Here is a 16,083-nt window from a genome sequence, read left to right as displayed (position 1 = left end):
TTGCCCCCTTCCTGATTTTTTTTTTATTTTTTTGCATGTTCGTCACACTTTAATGTTTCAGATCATCAAACAAATTTAAATATTAATCAAAGATAACATAAGTAAACACAAAATTCAGTTTTTAAATTAAGGTTTTTATTATGAAGAAGGGAAAACAAAATCCAAACCCACATGGCCCAGTGAGAAAAAGTGCTTCCCCTCCATTAAAACATAACTTAACTGTGGTTTATCACACCTGAGTTCAGTTTCTCTAGCCACACCCAGGCCTGATTACTGCCACACCTGTTCGCAATCAAGAAATCACTTAAATAGGAGCTGCCTGACAAAGTGAAGTAGACCAAAAGATCCTCAAAAGCTACACATCATGTTGAGATCCAAAGAATTTCAGGAACAAATGAGAAAGAAATTAACTGAGATCTATCAGTCTGGAAAAGGTTATACAGCCATTTCTAAAGCTTTGAGACTCCAGCGAACCACAGTGAGAGCCATTATCCACAAATGATGAAAACATGGAACAGTGGTGAACCTTCCCAGGAGTGGCTGGCTGACCAAAATTACCCCAAGAGTGCAGCGACAACTCATCCAGGAGATCACAAAAGACCCCACAACAACATCCAAAGAACTGCAGGCCTCACTTGCCTCAGTTAAGGTCAGTGTTCATGACTCCACCATAAGAAAGAGACTGGGCAAAAATGGCCTGCATGGCGAAAACTGCTGCTGAGCAAAAAGAACATAAAAGCTCATCTCAGTTTTGCCAGAAAACATCTTGATGATCCCCAAGACTTTTGGGAAAATACTCTGTGGACTGACGAGACAAAAGTTGAACTTTTTGGAAGGTGTGTGTCCCATTACGTCTGGCGTAAAAGTAACACAGCATTTCAGAAAAAGAACATCATACCAACAGTAAAGGCCCTGGTATACTTCAAACGAAATCGAAGAACGAACTGATGTGACGTCATTTCGAACAAAATCAGGCCAAAACGAAGTTTGCTTTGTGTTCTTTTTGGAAGTTCGAAAAGGCTTGCCAGCTGCAAAACACCTTCGTACTACCATTGGTCAGTGACGATAACATAATAGGAGGTGTGCGCTGAGGCTCCACCTTCATTCGCGTGGAAGTCTTCTCTGACTCATTTGATCTGTAGAGTTTGTTGAGGTAAGAGCTCCGTGGGTGAAAACATGAACACACTGGATAGCCGCTTTATTGTACAAAATGAAGTTTTGCTTGTAAAAAAAATGAGGCATTAACACTGTTTTTCATGTTTGATACTGTAAAGCTGCTTGATTTTAAGCAATCTATTAAATAAAGTGCTATATGAAGACGTGACGTGACTGGAGTGCTAATTTGCAGAGCTCATGCTAACATTCCCATGCTGTTATGATCAGACGCTTTCTTACGCTTTCTATAATAAATGCTTGCTGTTTTCTCATTTTTGTTGTGGTTTTTTTTTTTTTTGTTACTGAGAAAAATATTTACATATCCATCTAAACGTCGTTCTCAGCAGTGTGGGCAGCATCAGATGTTCGTTTACAGTATATCACTGGTCACGCATTTCGAACTTCATTTTACTCCTAAACAAAGAACGAAAAAGAACTTCGTTTGAAGTATACTGGGGCCTTAAAATATGGTGGTGGTAGTGTGATGGTCTGGGGCTGTTTTGCTGCTTCAGGACCTGAAAGACTTTCTGTGATAAATGGAACCATGAATTCTGCTGTCTACCAAAAAATCCTGAAGGACAATGTCCGGCCATCTGTTCGTGACCTCAAGCTGAGGCGAACTTGGGTTCTGCAACAGGACAATGATCCAAATCAAGCGTTGTTGCTGCTAAGGGTGGCCCAACCAGTTATTAGGTTTAGGGGGCAAGCACTTTTTCACACAGGGCCATGTGGGTTTGGATTTTGTTTTCCCTCTATAATAAAAACCTTAATTTAAAAACTGCATGTTGTGTTTACTTATGTTATCTTTGATTAATATTTAAATTTGTTTAATGATCTGAAACATTAAAGTGTGACAAACATGCAAAAAAATAAATCAGGAAGGGGGCAAACACTTATTCACACCACAGGTATGTCCAAATATTAACCGATTATCTGCCTGTCAAATATTTGTTGGCGTATCACTAATACAGCCTTCTACTTTTTATGTTTTAAATCTACAATAAGTTCACAGTAAATACAGTTTGTTGTTATTTTGTTACTTTTTGTGAAACTACATATTGGTAGGATAACGGTTATTTACTGATTTATCAAGCACCATTTTTGTGCACATTTTTAGTTTTATTTTTAGTTAATTCTGACAATAAATTATCAGTTGGCCAGAACACAGATAATCATCAGCCAGAATTTTAATAGTGTGCATTTTATTTGAAAATAATGGTCATCCAATGTGAATTTTCAATGTCAATCAAAGTCACCCTTATTTATATAGGGCTTTATACAATACAGATTGTTTCAAAGCAGTTGAAAAACAGGAAACATAACAGGAAAATGATGCATTTCAGCTGTTGTTCAGCTGAAGTCAGTTCAGTGTTGATTCAGTTCTGTTGTAAACATTATCAATTATTAAATTAGTTCATTTCATCTATAAGCAGTTCTGTAGAAAACAGTGATGCCATCGTCCAGCTCAGTTCAGTTCTTATACAACAGCATCAGTACAGTCAGATCAATAAAATTGTTGAATATTAAGTGTCTCCAACTAAGCAAGCCAGAGTTCGACAGTGGCAAGGAAGGAACCCAAACTCCATCAGGTGACAGAATGGAGAAAAAAATCTTGGGAGAATCCAGGCTCAGTCGGGGGGCCAGTTCTCCTCTGGCCAACAAACAAACACGGTGTGATTTATGATTCAGGCAGCATCACATGTCAATATCTATAGAGCAGGGCAATAAATACTGCATGATGTAGCCTAGATAAAATGACTGAAGTAATTATTTTACACAATTTTTAATACATTTTAGAACTGACACAGTTGTGGGCTAATATTTATTGCCAAATATTGGCCGATTATCAGCATGGCCAGTGTTTTTTGGAGACCTCTGCTATTTACATTTTTGAGCTACAATAATTTCACAGTAAATACATTTTATTTATGTATGAGGTTATGTTGTTATTTGTTGGTATGTTATTACTCTTTGAGAAATAATATATTGGTACATATCGATTATTGCCTGATAATTTTGTATTTTTTTTGGTGAATTTTTCAAAAAGTTTTACATTTTATTTTTAATTATTGGCCATAACATGAAAAGGGTCAGAACTGTAATATCATTATATGCTTTTTTGAAATTAATGGTTGACCAATATTGGTTTTCAATGTCCGATAAAATGTCTAGAGCAGAGTGGCTGATGGTTAATATAATGCTGATAATTATGATACAGTACATGATATAATACAATAAATTGATAGAAAATGATATGTAGCCTTTATAAAATTACTTTACATTATATTCTCTCTCTCTCTCTCTCTCTCTCTCTCTATATATATATATATATATATATATATATATATGTGTGTGTGTGTGTGCAGTACAGTCCAAAAGTTTGGAACCACTAAGATTTTTAATGTTTTTAAAAGAAGTTTCGTCTGCTCACCAAGGCTACATTTATTTAATTAAAAATACAGTAAAAAACAGTAATATTGTGAAATATTATTACAATTTAAAATAACTGTGTACTATTTAAATATATTTGACAAAGTAATTTATTCCTGTGATGCAAAGCTGAATTTTCAGCATCATTACTCCAGTCTTCAGTGTCACATGATCCTTCAGAAATCATTCTAATATGCTGATTTGCTGCTCAAGAAACATTTATGATTATTTTCAATGTTGAAAACAGTTGTGTACTTCTTTTTTTCAGGATTCCTTGATGAATAGACAGTTCAAAAGAACAGCATTTATCTGAAATACAAAGCTTCTGTAGCATTATACACTACCGTTCAAAAGTTCGGGGTCAGTAAGAATTTTTATTTTTATTTTTTTGAAAAGAAATGAAAGAAATGAATACTTTTATTCAGCAAGGATGCATTAAATCAATCAAAAGTGTCAGTAAAGACATTTATAATGTTACAAAAGATTAGATTTCAGATAAACACTGTTCCCATTCAGTCGGTCACGTTCGACGTACGTCGGACAGACCGACGAATAGGAATCTCGCTAGAGAGGCCAATCTACTTCGAGTGTAACTAAACGAGCCAATGCACATTGGCATGCAATCATATGCATCAGCTGCTCGCCTCGCAGCGCGGGTATATAATGAGCAGCAGGTGCGTTGCATCTTCAGCTTTTCGCTTCGGAGCCGAACGGTGTTTGTTCCTGTTCTCTGCAAGCGAGTGTCTGCTAGAAGACGAGTCAAGCTTTTTGGTTGAACTTCTCTTTTTTTCCGAGTGCGGGCGAACAGCACAGCAGCGGGGTCGACGTCCTCTCTTTTTCTGTTTCGTTTGCCGTTTTTGAGCAAATAGCTGTTTGACAGCGTCAGAAGGCTGTTCTCACGGCCGGTACGGTGCGCTTTTGAGCGCTGAAAAGCCGTTTTTACGGCTGGTAAGAGTGAGCGCCTTCAAAGAGAGAGAAAGCACATGACAGGCTGCACACAATCCCTGTCTGTGTTGCGGTGGCCGTTCCCCTGCGTGCTTCAGCACTTCTAAAAGAGTAAAGTCCCTGAAAGAGCTTACACAAGTAGATTCGCGTCTTTTTAAAGACGACATCCTACTTGTGTTTCTGGATGCGATCGTTCCTGTCCTCACTGACGGCCACGATCACCGTTTCGCATGTCTGGGCGCGTGCTGAAATGATGTTCGTGGGTGTTCATGTTTTCATATGAGAACATGATCACGTCGACACGCCGGTCGTGACTCTTCTTTCTCCGGGAAGCTTGAGTCCCCTCTGTTGTTGGCCAGCTGCCGCTTGTGTGTAAAAGCACAGCCGCGGCTCTGCCCGACACTCTGGGAGACCGCGGAGATCAGCGAGAGCAAATCTCTCGCTCCTCTGCGTGTCGTGTGCCGTCGAGCTGCCGGGCTGCAGCGCGGGTTGTCACGGCAACCCAGCGCTCGCTCGGCGCTCTAGATGCGCGGTTCCCTTGCGTAATCTCCATTGTAGCGCCCTCTCTGGTGCACCAGAAGAGGTCTACTTTGCTGATATGGCTTGGGTGACATGAGGTTGAGGGGTTCCTTCGGGGAACCAACCCCCTAGGGCCCCTCCCTCTCTAGCGCATTGCAAGCTGTGCAGTTTCTGGATTGGATTGCTGGTCCTTTTTCATAGGGGAACCTAGCATTTCATTCAGAGCTCCAGCTGAGGGACAGACGTCGATTGCAGCATCGGAGAGAGTGCTGTTATGCTCTGGAAATGAGGGTGACGCTGCCCACTGTAATGGTGTGTGCTTATGCTGACTCAAATTCAGAGTTTACAGCCATGCTTTCCTGGGTCTTCCAGATGTGCATGGAAAACTTGGCAGTATGGGGGCATATTGGTGCCATAAATATGGAATGCCAAAGGTGCCAATCTGCATAAGTTTTTCCTCTCTCACTACCCTCTTGGATGGGGTGGCTGTACACAGACCACACCCACCCTGCATGTGAGGCCAAGGCACTCTTTTTGCATGAGGGTAGTTCTATGCTGGGGTTGAGCTGCGCTTGTTGACTAACCGTGATCAAAGTCACGGCGCAGGCCCTCAGCCAGACGATGTCCACCTCCGTGGTCCAGAAGTGCCCCCTGGCTTACCTTGTGAGGTGTGAGAGGTTGTCAAGCTAAATGCTTTCTCAATGCTCCCATCTTACGAGGTGGCCTTTCGGTGACACTGTCGAGGACTGAGCCCAGCAGTTCTCCTCAGTTAGTAGCGGATAGGGGAGCTTCCCATGACAAACCATTGAGTTCCTCTTGGGCCGCCCCTCAGTCTGCTCGTCGCCAAGGGTGTCGTCCCCTGCAAGAAACTCCGGCCCAGCAGGCTCTGCTGTATCCATTGCGGGGAGATGACGCCTCCCGTCTCTGCAGCTGTTTAACTGGTTGGTGAGAATCACCCCTGAGACGGGCGACCCAGAGATGGGTGGGGCTGCTCTTCCACCCCTGGAGGAGGGCCAGGTGGTAAATCCTTTATTGGGTTTGTTTCTGTTCCGCCACTGACCCAAGAGGCAGCGGTACCCAAAATTTAAAGAGCAGTTCCTCCATTTCCAGGTCTGAAGAGGGTTTGGAGAGCAGTGGGAGGAGAAAAACCTCACCACTCTCATCCCCCTCTTCTGTCGCCAGCGGACAGCAGCGAGCAGCGGGCAGCCAAAGCCTCGACTGCTCCCTCTGTCCATCCGTGGAGCCAGGTAAGTGTTGCCTAGCACACTGTGACGCCGCTTCGGGCCGCCTCACAAAGAGAGCCCCCCGAGCCGCGTCCCTGTGTTCCACCTCGCTGCCCTGCTGCGGGTACACCGGTGGTCCCTTTGGTCCTGCTTGTACGGTCTCTGCGAGCCGGGTTAGCGCTCCCCAGTCCGTCTCGCTGGCTCCTTCGGACCATCAGGGTCGGCTTTGCGATTCAGTTCGCCCGGCTCCCCCCCCAAGTTCAGGGACAACCTCTTCACTACAGTGAAAGATGCCGATGCCCCTGTCCTGCGTGCGGAGATCGCAGTCCTACTGGCGAAGGACGCGATAGAGCCGGTCCCTCCAGCCGATTTGAGGTCGGGGTTCTACAGCCCCTACTTCATTGTACCCAAGAAAAGCGGCGGGTTACGACCGATCTTGGACCTGCGAGTTTTGAATCGGAGCCTCCACAAGCTACCATTCAAAATGCTCACGCAGAAACGCATTTTCGAGTGCATCCGTCCCCGAGATTGGTTTGCAGCGATTGACCTGAAGGACGCGTACTTCCATGTTTCAATTCTTCCGCGACACAGGCCATTCCTGAGATTCGCGTTCGAAGGTCGAGCATATCAGTACAGAGTCCTACCCTTCGGGCTGGCCCTGTCTCCCCGCGTCTTCACGAAAGTCGTGGAGGGAGCCCTTGTTCCCATGAGAGAACAGGGTGTTCGCATTCTCAACTATTTCGACGACTGGCTCATTCTAGCACAGTCCCGGGATCAGTTGTGCAAACACAGGGATTTGGTGCTCAGACACCTCAGCCAGTTGGGGCTTCAGGTCAACTGGGAAAAGAGCAAACTCGCCCCGGTGCAGAGGATCTCTTTTCTCGGTATGGAGTTGGATTCGGTCGAGCAGATAGCACGCCTCACAGAGGAACGTGCTCGGTCAGTGTTGAACTGCCTGAATACATTCAATGGCAGGACAGCGGTCCCACTGAAGTTCTTTCAGAGGCTCCTGGGGCATATGGCAGCTGCTGCGGCTGTAACACCGCTCGGTCTGCTTCATATGAGGGGACACTCGGGACAGATGCACTGGCTCACAGCTGGCCCCGGGGCCTGCGCAAATATGCGTTTCCCCCAGTGAGCCTACTTGCACAGACCCTGTGCAAAGTCAGGGAGGACGAGGAGCAGGTCTTGTTAGTTGCGCCTTACTGGCCCAACCGGACCTGGTTCCCAGAACTCTCACTCCTCGCGACAGCCCCTCCCTGGCCCATCCCTCTGAGGAAAGACCTTCTTTCTCAGAGACGGGGCACTCTTTGGCACCCGCGTCCAGACCTCTGGAAACTCCATGTCTGGTCCCTTGGACGGGATGCGGAGGTTCTAGGTGACTTACCCACTGAGGTACTTAACACCATCACTTCGGCACGTGCACTGTCTACAAGACGTGCTCACGCCTCAAAGTGGAACCTGTTCGTCGAGTGGTGCTCTTCTCGCCGGGAAGACCCCCGAAGATGCTCGACCAGAGTCGTGCTTTCCTTCTTGCAGTAGGGTTGGAGCGTAGGCTGTCCCCCCTCCACCCTCAAAGTCCATACTGCTGCTATATCCGCTTACCACGACCACTTAGATGGCAAATCTGTTGGTCAGCACGACCTGGTCATCAGGTTCCTTAGGGGGGCGAGACGGTTAAATCCTTCTCGTCCCCTCTCCATACCCTCTTGGGACCTCACTCTGGTGCTGAGAGCACTTCAGATTGCTCCCTTTGAGCCTTTGCTGTCAGCAGACTTAAAGATTCTGTCTATGAAGACTTTGCTGCTGGTGGCATTGGCCTCCATCAAGAGGGTAGGGGACCTGCAGTCATTTTCGGTCGACGAATCGTGCCTGGAGTTCGGGCCGGGTGATAGCCACGTGGTACTAAGACCCCGGCCTGGCTATGTGCCCAAGGTTCCTACCACTCCCTTCAGGGACCAGGTGGTGAACCTGCAAGCGCTGCCCTCGGAGGAGGCAGACCCAGCCCTGGCTTTACTCTGTCCAGTCCGCGCTTTGCGACTGTACATAGACAGAACCTAAAGCCTCAGGACCTCAGACCAGCTCTTGTCTGTTATGGAGGCCAGCAGAAGGGAAAGGCTGTCTCCAAGCAGAGGATGGCCCACTGGATAGTGGATGCCATCGCCCTGGCTTACCAAGCTCAGGGCGTGCCCTGCCCGCTCAGGTTGCATGCTCACTCCACGAGAGGTGTCGCATCCTCCTGGGCGCTGGCTCGTGGCGCCTCGCTGACAGACATTTGTAGAGCTGTGGGCTGGGCGACACCTAACACGTTCGCTAGATACTATAGCCTTCGTGTCGAGCCGGTCTCCTCCCATGTTCTCGCCACAGGTCAGAGGCACGGAGAGGCCCCGGCTTAGTGTCGGCTTGCTGCGCTACATGCGCTTCTTTTCTCCAGAGAGTCCCTACAAGGCAGACCCTGTCGAGTCCTCCGATATCCCTTCGGCAGCCGATGTGGCGGAGCGTCTGGCGCCAGGCCTATACTCCGTTGTATCCTTGAGAACCGGGTTTAGGCTGGGTTCCATATGTGTGACCCTACGGGGATCCCATATGGTTGGTTCCACGGTTGCTCCTAAACGAAGCCCGTGTCTTTCCCTCTGGGAGAACCTACCCTTCATCGGGTTGGAGTCACCCCAGCTCTTCCATATGTAGCACAGCCCTACAGGGTTAGTCCATATGTACTTCTCCACATAACTCCTTCGGGGAAGGATGTGGCTTCCGCAGCGTTCCTTTCCCAGCGAAGGGTACGCTTTCCCAGCGTTATCCAATAGTCTCACTGAATGGGTTTTGGGGAACAGCAGTGATCGACTCTCTCTGTGTTAGCCCTGTCCCACCATCCTCAGGCAAGGGGGTTCAGGTGGCTTACAACAGAGCGCTGGAAGGGGGCAGCTCCTGTGGCGCTTTGGTAGGGATTCCTATTCGTCGGTCTGTCCGACGTACGTCGAACGTGACCGACTGAATGGGAACGTCTCGGTTACAAAGGTAACCCTCGTTCCCTGAAGGAGGGAACGGAGACGTACGTCCCGTCGCCACAGTCGCTGTACCCCGCTGATGCTGCCGCCTATCCGGTTCGGCTCCTCAGCGAAAACCTGAAGATGCAACGCACCTGCTGCTCATTATATACCCGCGCTGCGAGGCGAGCAGCTGATGCATATGATTGCATGCCAATGTGCATTGGCTCGTTTAGTTACACTCGAAGTAGATTGGCCTCTCTAGCGAGATTCCTATTCGTCGGTCTGTCCGACGTACGTCTCCGTTCCCTCCTTCAGGGAAAGAGGGTTACCTTTGTAACCGAGACGTTCTTTTGAACTTTCTATTCATCAAATAATCCTGAAAAAAAATATTGTACACAAATATTTTGTACAATTGTACACATTAAATGTTTCTTGAGCAGCAGATCAGCATATTAGAATGATTTCTGAAGGATCATGTGACACTGAAGACTGGAGTAACGATGCTGAAAATTCAGCTTTGCATCACAGGAATAAATTACTTTGTTATTTTTAATTGTAATAATATTTCACAATATTACTGTTTTTACTGTATTTTTAATTAAATAAATGTAGCCTTGGTGAGCAGACGAAACTTCTTTTAAAAACATTAAAAATCTTAGTGGTTCCAAACTTTTGGACTGTACTCTGTGTGTGTGTGTGTGTGTGTGTATATATATATATATATATATATATATATATATATATATATATATATATATATATATATATATATATATATAATATTAGTTTTTCTGCTACAATAATGTTAAAGCAAGGCTAAAATACAGTTTATATTGTTTTTCTGTACTTTTTGAGAAACATGCTTTCCAGCCTATTATCACATGCTGTTACAAATCAACCACCTGGTTAAACAACAACACTGCCATTTACCCAACAAGCTATTTTGAACTAATTTCTCCCCTGAGGTGATTTGTCTGCTATTTACCTGAATAACAAAATAAATTACACAATTAGCATTTAAACCGTGCTTGTTTCAGCTTTCTGTCTCCATTGGACCAATTCAGTCCACAATTTAAGTACAAAAGGGTTTGGTTTCCAAGAGAACATGAGTTTTTCTTTCAGTAGATGATGCCTAAATGGGTTCTCAGTGTCAGCAGAGTCTGACCAGTGACCGGCTTGGCTTGTTCCATCCATTCAGCTGGAGCTAATGAGCCCATGAATAGTGACGGATCAGTTGTTGTTCAGCAACAGTGCTGACCTTGGTCAGTTCGCCTACAGAAATCTGTCTTTAACAATGTCTGGCTCTTTTCCTCTTTCTGTTTCTCCTCTTTGATCATATCTTGTAGGACATGTCACCTTTGGGAAGGTGATGGTCATTGCACAAAGTTCCTCTAGGTTGGATATCTGCTTCATTGCATTGCCTTTGTGTGGTGCTTTTTAAGAGGATATAAACTCCAATCTAATTGGAATCAGGTGGTTTTACTATGCTCTGGAACATTAGCTAGCAAACTGAATGCCATTGACTTGAGGAAGCCTTTTTTTGGTTGAAATTGTGTGCTTTGAGTCTGGAATGTTGAAAAACAAATAATGTTTACTTCAACCTAATGCATTAATGCTGTTATTGAGCTAGTATTAACATTTAGAAGTGGTCATCAGCAAACGTGTGGATTGCATGCGATATAAAAAACATTTCTTTTATTAAACAGATGTGTGTTGTAATATTGACAATTTTAAGGAATAGTTCATAAAAAAAAAAATTTTATCATTTATGACTTTTTTTCTTCTGTGGAACACAAAAGAAACTGCTCTTTTCCATATGGTGACTGTGAACTTGGACGGCATCAAGGTTCAAAAAATGACAAAAAAAAGCTAAATAAAAGTATCATACAAGTACTTCTTTTTGTGCAAGGAAAAGGCTGAAAATATGAGCTTATTTTCTGTTCCGTGTAACACAAAAGAAGATGTTTTTCAAGCTGATCTTTTCCATATGGTGACAATGAAACTGGATGCCATCGAAATTTAAAAAAATGACAAAAAACCTAAATTAAAGTACTTCGTTTTGTGCAAGGAAAAGGCAGAAAAGTTGTTATTTGCTGAATATCTCATTTATATTTTTTGTATTTAAACTTGCTAGTTCGTCAAACATGGAGCACAAAATTTCAGTATCGGGTGAATAAATGATGACAGAATTGTAACTACTCCTTTAAAGAATAAATTAATTGATTACACAATGCATGTAACCTACAAATACTAATACAGTGTTTTTCCACAGATTTGTACCAATGCATGGATGACTTACATTTGAATATTAGTTCTCTCTGACTGGGCATTTGATTTTTCAAATGTTTGTTTTCCTGCAGAACTTGAATCAGAATCCTCGAACCTTATTGCCCAAGTTCTTCGGGCTGTACTGTGTACAATCGGGTGGGAAGAACATTCGAATGGTGGTCATGAACAACGTTTTGCCCAGGGTGGTGCGCATGCACCTCAAATACGACTTGAAAGGATCCACCTATAAGCGACGGGCCTCTAAGAAAGAGCGGGAAAAGGCGAAGCCCACATTCAAAGACCTCGATTTCATGCAGGACGTACCAGACGGTCTCATGCTTGATACAGACACGCACAGCGCTCTGGTCAAGACGTTACAGAGGGACTGTTTGGTAAGTTCTGTACAGTGTGCTGGTGTCTAGAGTGGATGTGTGAATGGAAGCAAATATTGATGTGGTTTTGGCGTTTAGGTCTTGGAAAGCTTTAAGATTATGGATTACAGTTTGCTGCTGGGAGTTCACAACATCGATCAGGCGGAGAAAGAGCAGCAGATGGAGGGATCTCAGGGCAGCAGTGATGAAAAGAGGCCGCTGGCACAGAAGGCGCTCTACTCCACTGCCATGGAGTCCATACAGGGAGCGTCGGCCTGTGGAGAGGAAATTGACACTGATGACACGTGAGCGGCCGATGTTTTGATACATATTAAGAAATTTAAAAAGATGTGTGATATTTTCAGATGCATCAAAAAATGTATGATGAAGTAATAGGGATGCAATGACAAAATTCTAGCTGATACCAGTAACCTGGCTATTATTTTCATGTTATTGCCCATAACCAATACATTTAATTCTATACTATTTTGATACAGTTTTTTTCCTTTTTGAAATTGTTTTAAAGATTAAACAAAAACATTTCTGGATAAAATCAAGCCTCTTCCTGTTAGATACCCTGTTTCATTTGGAATTTGCAAGGTAACATATTGCAAACAACAGATTCATGTTAACTAACCAAAAATGCAGCTTTTTTAAAAGTAAACAAAGACATTGTGTTTTGTTTTGTTTTGTTTTGTTTATTTTGTGTTTTCCTTTTGTGTATTATTTATATCCTATTTTTTTATTTTGTCTTTATCAGCCATTTTTTCCTTTTGAAAGGAAAAAAGATTTAGCTCATTTTAAGAAACATTTTCACACTATACAATTCGTTCCACTGACACCGCATTTTGCTGCATACCAAAGTTCAAGTTTGGTGAACTCTGACCTGCAAATGTGTATCACGTGAAGACGTGTGACCAATAGAAGATCGTTAAGCCATGGCTTGACTTCTTAGCTAAATTAAAAGAATGCACATTTTTTGCAGTAAAGTGGAATAGGTTGTATATTTTAAAGGTGCCCTAGAACTTTTTTAAAAAGATGTAATATAAGTCTGAGGTGTCCCCTAAATGTGTCTGTGAAGTTTCAGCTCAAAATACCCCATAGATTTTTTTTATTCATTTTTTTAACTGCCTATTTTGGGGCATAATTAGAAATGAGCCTATTCAGGGTGTGTGGCCCTTTAAATCTGGTGCTCCACGCCCCAAGAGCTCGCGCTTGCCTTAAACAACATAAAAAAAGTTCAAACAGCTAATATAACCCTCAAAATGGATCTTTACGAAGTGTTCGTCATGCAGCATGTCTAATCGCGTAAGTACAGTGTTTATTTTGATGTTTACATTGATTCTGAATGAGTTTGATAGTGCTCCGTGGCTAACGGTTAATGCTACACTGTTGAAGAGATTTATAAAGAATGAAGTTGTGTTTATGAATTATACAGACTGCAAGTGTTTAAAAATGAAATTAGCAACGGCTCGTCTCCGTGAATACAGTAAGAAACGATGGTAACTTTAACCACATTTAACAGTACATTAGCAACATGCTAAAGAAACATTTAGAAAGACAATTTACAAATATCACTAAAAATATCATGATATCATGGATCATGTCAGTTATTATTGCTCCATCTGCCATTTTTCGCTTTTGTTCTTGCTTGCTTACCTAGTCTGATGATTCAGCTGTGCACAGATCCAGACGTTAATACTGCCTGCCCTTGTGTAATGCCTCGAACATGGGCTGGCATATGCAAATATTGGGGCGTACACCCCGACTGTTACATAACAGTCGGTGTTATGTTGAGATTCGCCTATTCTTCAGAGGTCTTTTAAACAAATGAGATTTATATAAGAAGGTGGAAACAATGGAGTTTGAGACTCACTGTATGTCATTTCCATGTACTGAACTCTTGTTATTCAACTATGCTGAGGTAAATTCAATTTTTGAATCTAGGGCACCTTTAACTTTTTTTTTATTAATATTTGTTATATGTTGGATTTATGTTTATAGAAAAGATGCCCCAGAGTTATATCATAACCATTGTAATGTGCATAGAAATTCAGCTTTTTATAAGTGAACAGAGACATTTTTTTGCTTTGTTTTCTTATGTTTTGTTCTTGTGTTTTATTTTTAATTAGTTATTTGGATTTAATTAAGTATTTTTATTTTGGATTTATTTCGGGGGGGGTTTGTGTTTCCTAGCAGTTTTTTAAGAATTTGACAACTTCGGGAAACACTTTTAAGTACTTGTACTCGTACTCATAAAAATACCCCCGATACCAAAGACCGATACCTCACGTGACATAACTGATAGAATTTTCTGTGCACAGAGACACCGGCGGCAGCAGCAGAAACAATGTCAGCCTCAGAGGTGTGGAAATACTTCAAAATTAATGATGACAACCCACACATTGTGAACTGCATGCTTTCAGTCACAATTCGTCATCGATTAGTGAAAGCGGGATAGGTGGAATCGCGCTGAATGACACAGACCAGAAACGCTCTCTTGTGCGCGTTCTCTCACTTTCTTGCGCGCAATCCCTGTTCTCTCAGACAGCGCGCAATCAGTTCTCCTCGCGCCTGAATGGTCAGATGCACACATTGTTGTCAAAATGTCCATCGTGTGGAGTATCTCACGTAAATACAGTCGGTTATGGCTTAAGTGAACGTAAACAGGTGGGTGAAAACAGGATATGTGCCAGTATTCATTGATTCGGTCTTAAAGGGACCGTAGGCTATATTTGTCATTAATGTTAATAAAACAACAAAAGATGTTAAATAAATGTATACATGGTAAATAAACAAAATAGAAATTAATAAATGTATAGGTATCAGTATCAGCGGGTACAAGTGAAAAAAAAGTATCGGTACTCGTACTCGGCCCTTAAAAAATGGTATCGGTGCATCCACTTTTAAGCACTATTGCAATTTTGTTCCCAAAGGTATAGCTAAGCATTTCATTTTAGTATCTAGCAAGGTTTTAAGGTTAAAAACTTACATAGTCATTTGTTTTCTCATGTTTTTTTCCCTGTCAGGATGGGTGGCATTCCTGCAGTCAATGGAAAAGGAGAGCGGCTGTTACTGTACATCGGAATAATCGACATCTTGCAGTCTTACAGGTGCTTGCGTCAACCTCTCCGACTCATGTCACTTATGATTTACATAGTGAGGCGTGCGATTCATTGCTGCCAGTATGATTTCAAAGCACCATGGAGTGACTTTTTTCTTTTTCTGTTCAGGTTAATAAAGAAATTGGAGCATACGTGGAAGGCTCTAGTCCACGATGGGGTGAGAATTTTGTTGAATTTCAATGGCTGTTATCTAGAAAAGACCATTTGAAATATATCAGCATCATTGTTCCATGCAAGTCGCTCCATCTCTTGTCACTTTGGATGAAAAGCTTTGGCCAAGTTAACATCCAGCTGTGTTTTGAGACTCTGTGGTCTTTGACCTTCACTATAATTCTTTCTACTTCCTACATTTTTATATTAACAAAGCAGAGTCTGCTGCGGTACGTTAGCATGAATGGAATTTAGTGAGAATTATGGGGTTTTGGAGGAAATGCTTGTAAAATGTGCACTAATTTGGGACCATATTTCTCAGAGGATGTGCCAATTGGGCTATTGCTGGATATGAGACGCACATGCACATAACACACACACACACTCATTTTCTCCTCAGCTAAGCTGTAAATAAAGGAAATTTCTCCAACCCTGCCTATGACGCATCAGTCTATGCCATACTGTGAATGGCTCAAGATTAATTTGCATGCTAATTAAGTTATTTATAGTCCCAGAGCTGGTATATCATATATACCAACGTCAGCTGGAAGTGTTAACTGGTGTCTTCATGAATAATGTATGTTGAACTGGAAACCTTAAGTTTGACTTAAAGGGAAGCTATTATGCAACATTTACTTTTATAAGGTGTGTGTGTGTAAACAACCAGCCTGTAATGATAAAAATCTACCCTCTTTTTTTATAATTCCCATAAATCATAAACAGTCTCTTCAAACGAGCGTTTCCAGATTTCCTCACGTGAATTTTTTTTTCCAAAACCAGACACGATTTCGCCCAACTCTTACGTAAGAGTGGGGAGAAGCCCCGCCTATGACTGGTGACGATCTGCCATATTAGCATAGATACCACCCTGAGTGAGCCACAGCAAAAAACAAAAACAAAAAAAACA

General features: G+C 42.8%; 1 protein-coding gene across 4 annotated transcripts in view; it reads left to right on the top strand.

Annotated features, from left to right (window-relative positions):
* pip5k1ca (phosphatidylinositol-4-phosphate 5-kinase, type I, gamma a) overlaps positions 1 to 16,083 on the top strand; it is a 41,633-nt gene that overhangs the window by 12,750 nt on the left and 12,800 nt on the right. For all 4 annotated transcript variants that reach the window (XM_067396103.1, XM_067396101.1, XM_067396100.1 and 1 more), the window contains exons 7-10: positions 11,623 to 11,922; positions 12,001 to 12,206; positions 14,931 to 15,014; positions 15,135 to 15,183. In XM_067396103.1, coding sequence (XP_067252204.1) covers positions 11,623 to 11,922; positions 12,001 to 12,206; positions 14,931 to 15,014; positions 15,135 to 15,183 — 639 coding nt within the window. The remainder of the gene's footprint in view (positions 1 to 11,622; positions 11,923 to 12,000; positions 12,207 to 14,930; positions 15,015 to 15,134; positions 15,184 to 16,083) is intronic.

This window comes from Chanodichthys erythropterus, chromosome 10 (assembly GCF_024489055.1).
Source record: "Chanodichthys erythropterus isolate Z2021 chromosome 10, ASM2448905v1, whole genome shotgun sequence".
Taxonomy (NCBI): Eukaryota; Metazoa; Chordata; class Actinopteri; order Cypriniformes; family Xenocyprididae; genus Chanodichthys; species Chanodichthys erythropterus.
This window is presented reverse-complemented; position numbering and strand designations above follow the sequence as displayed.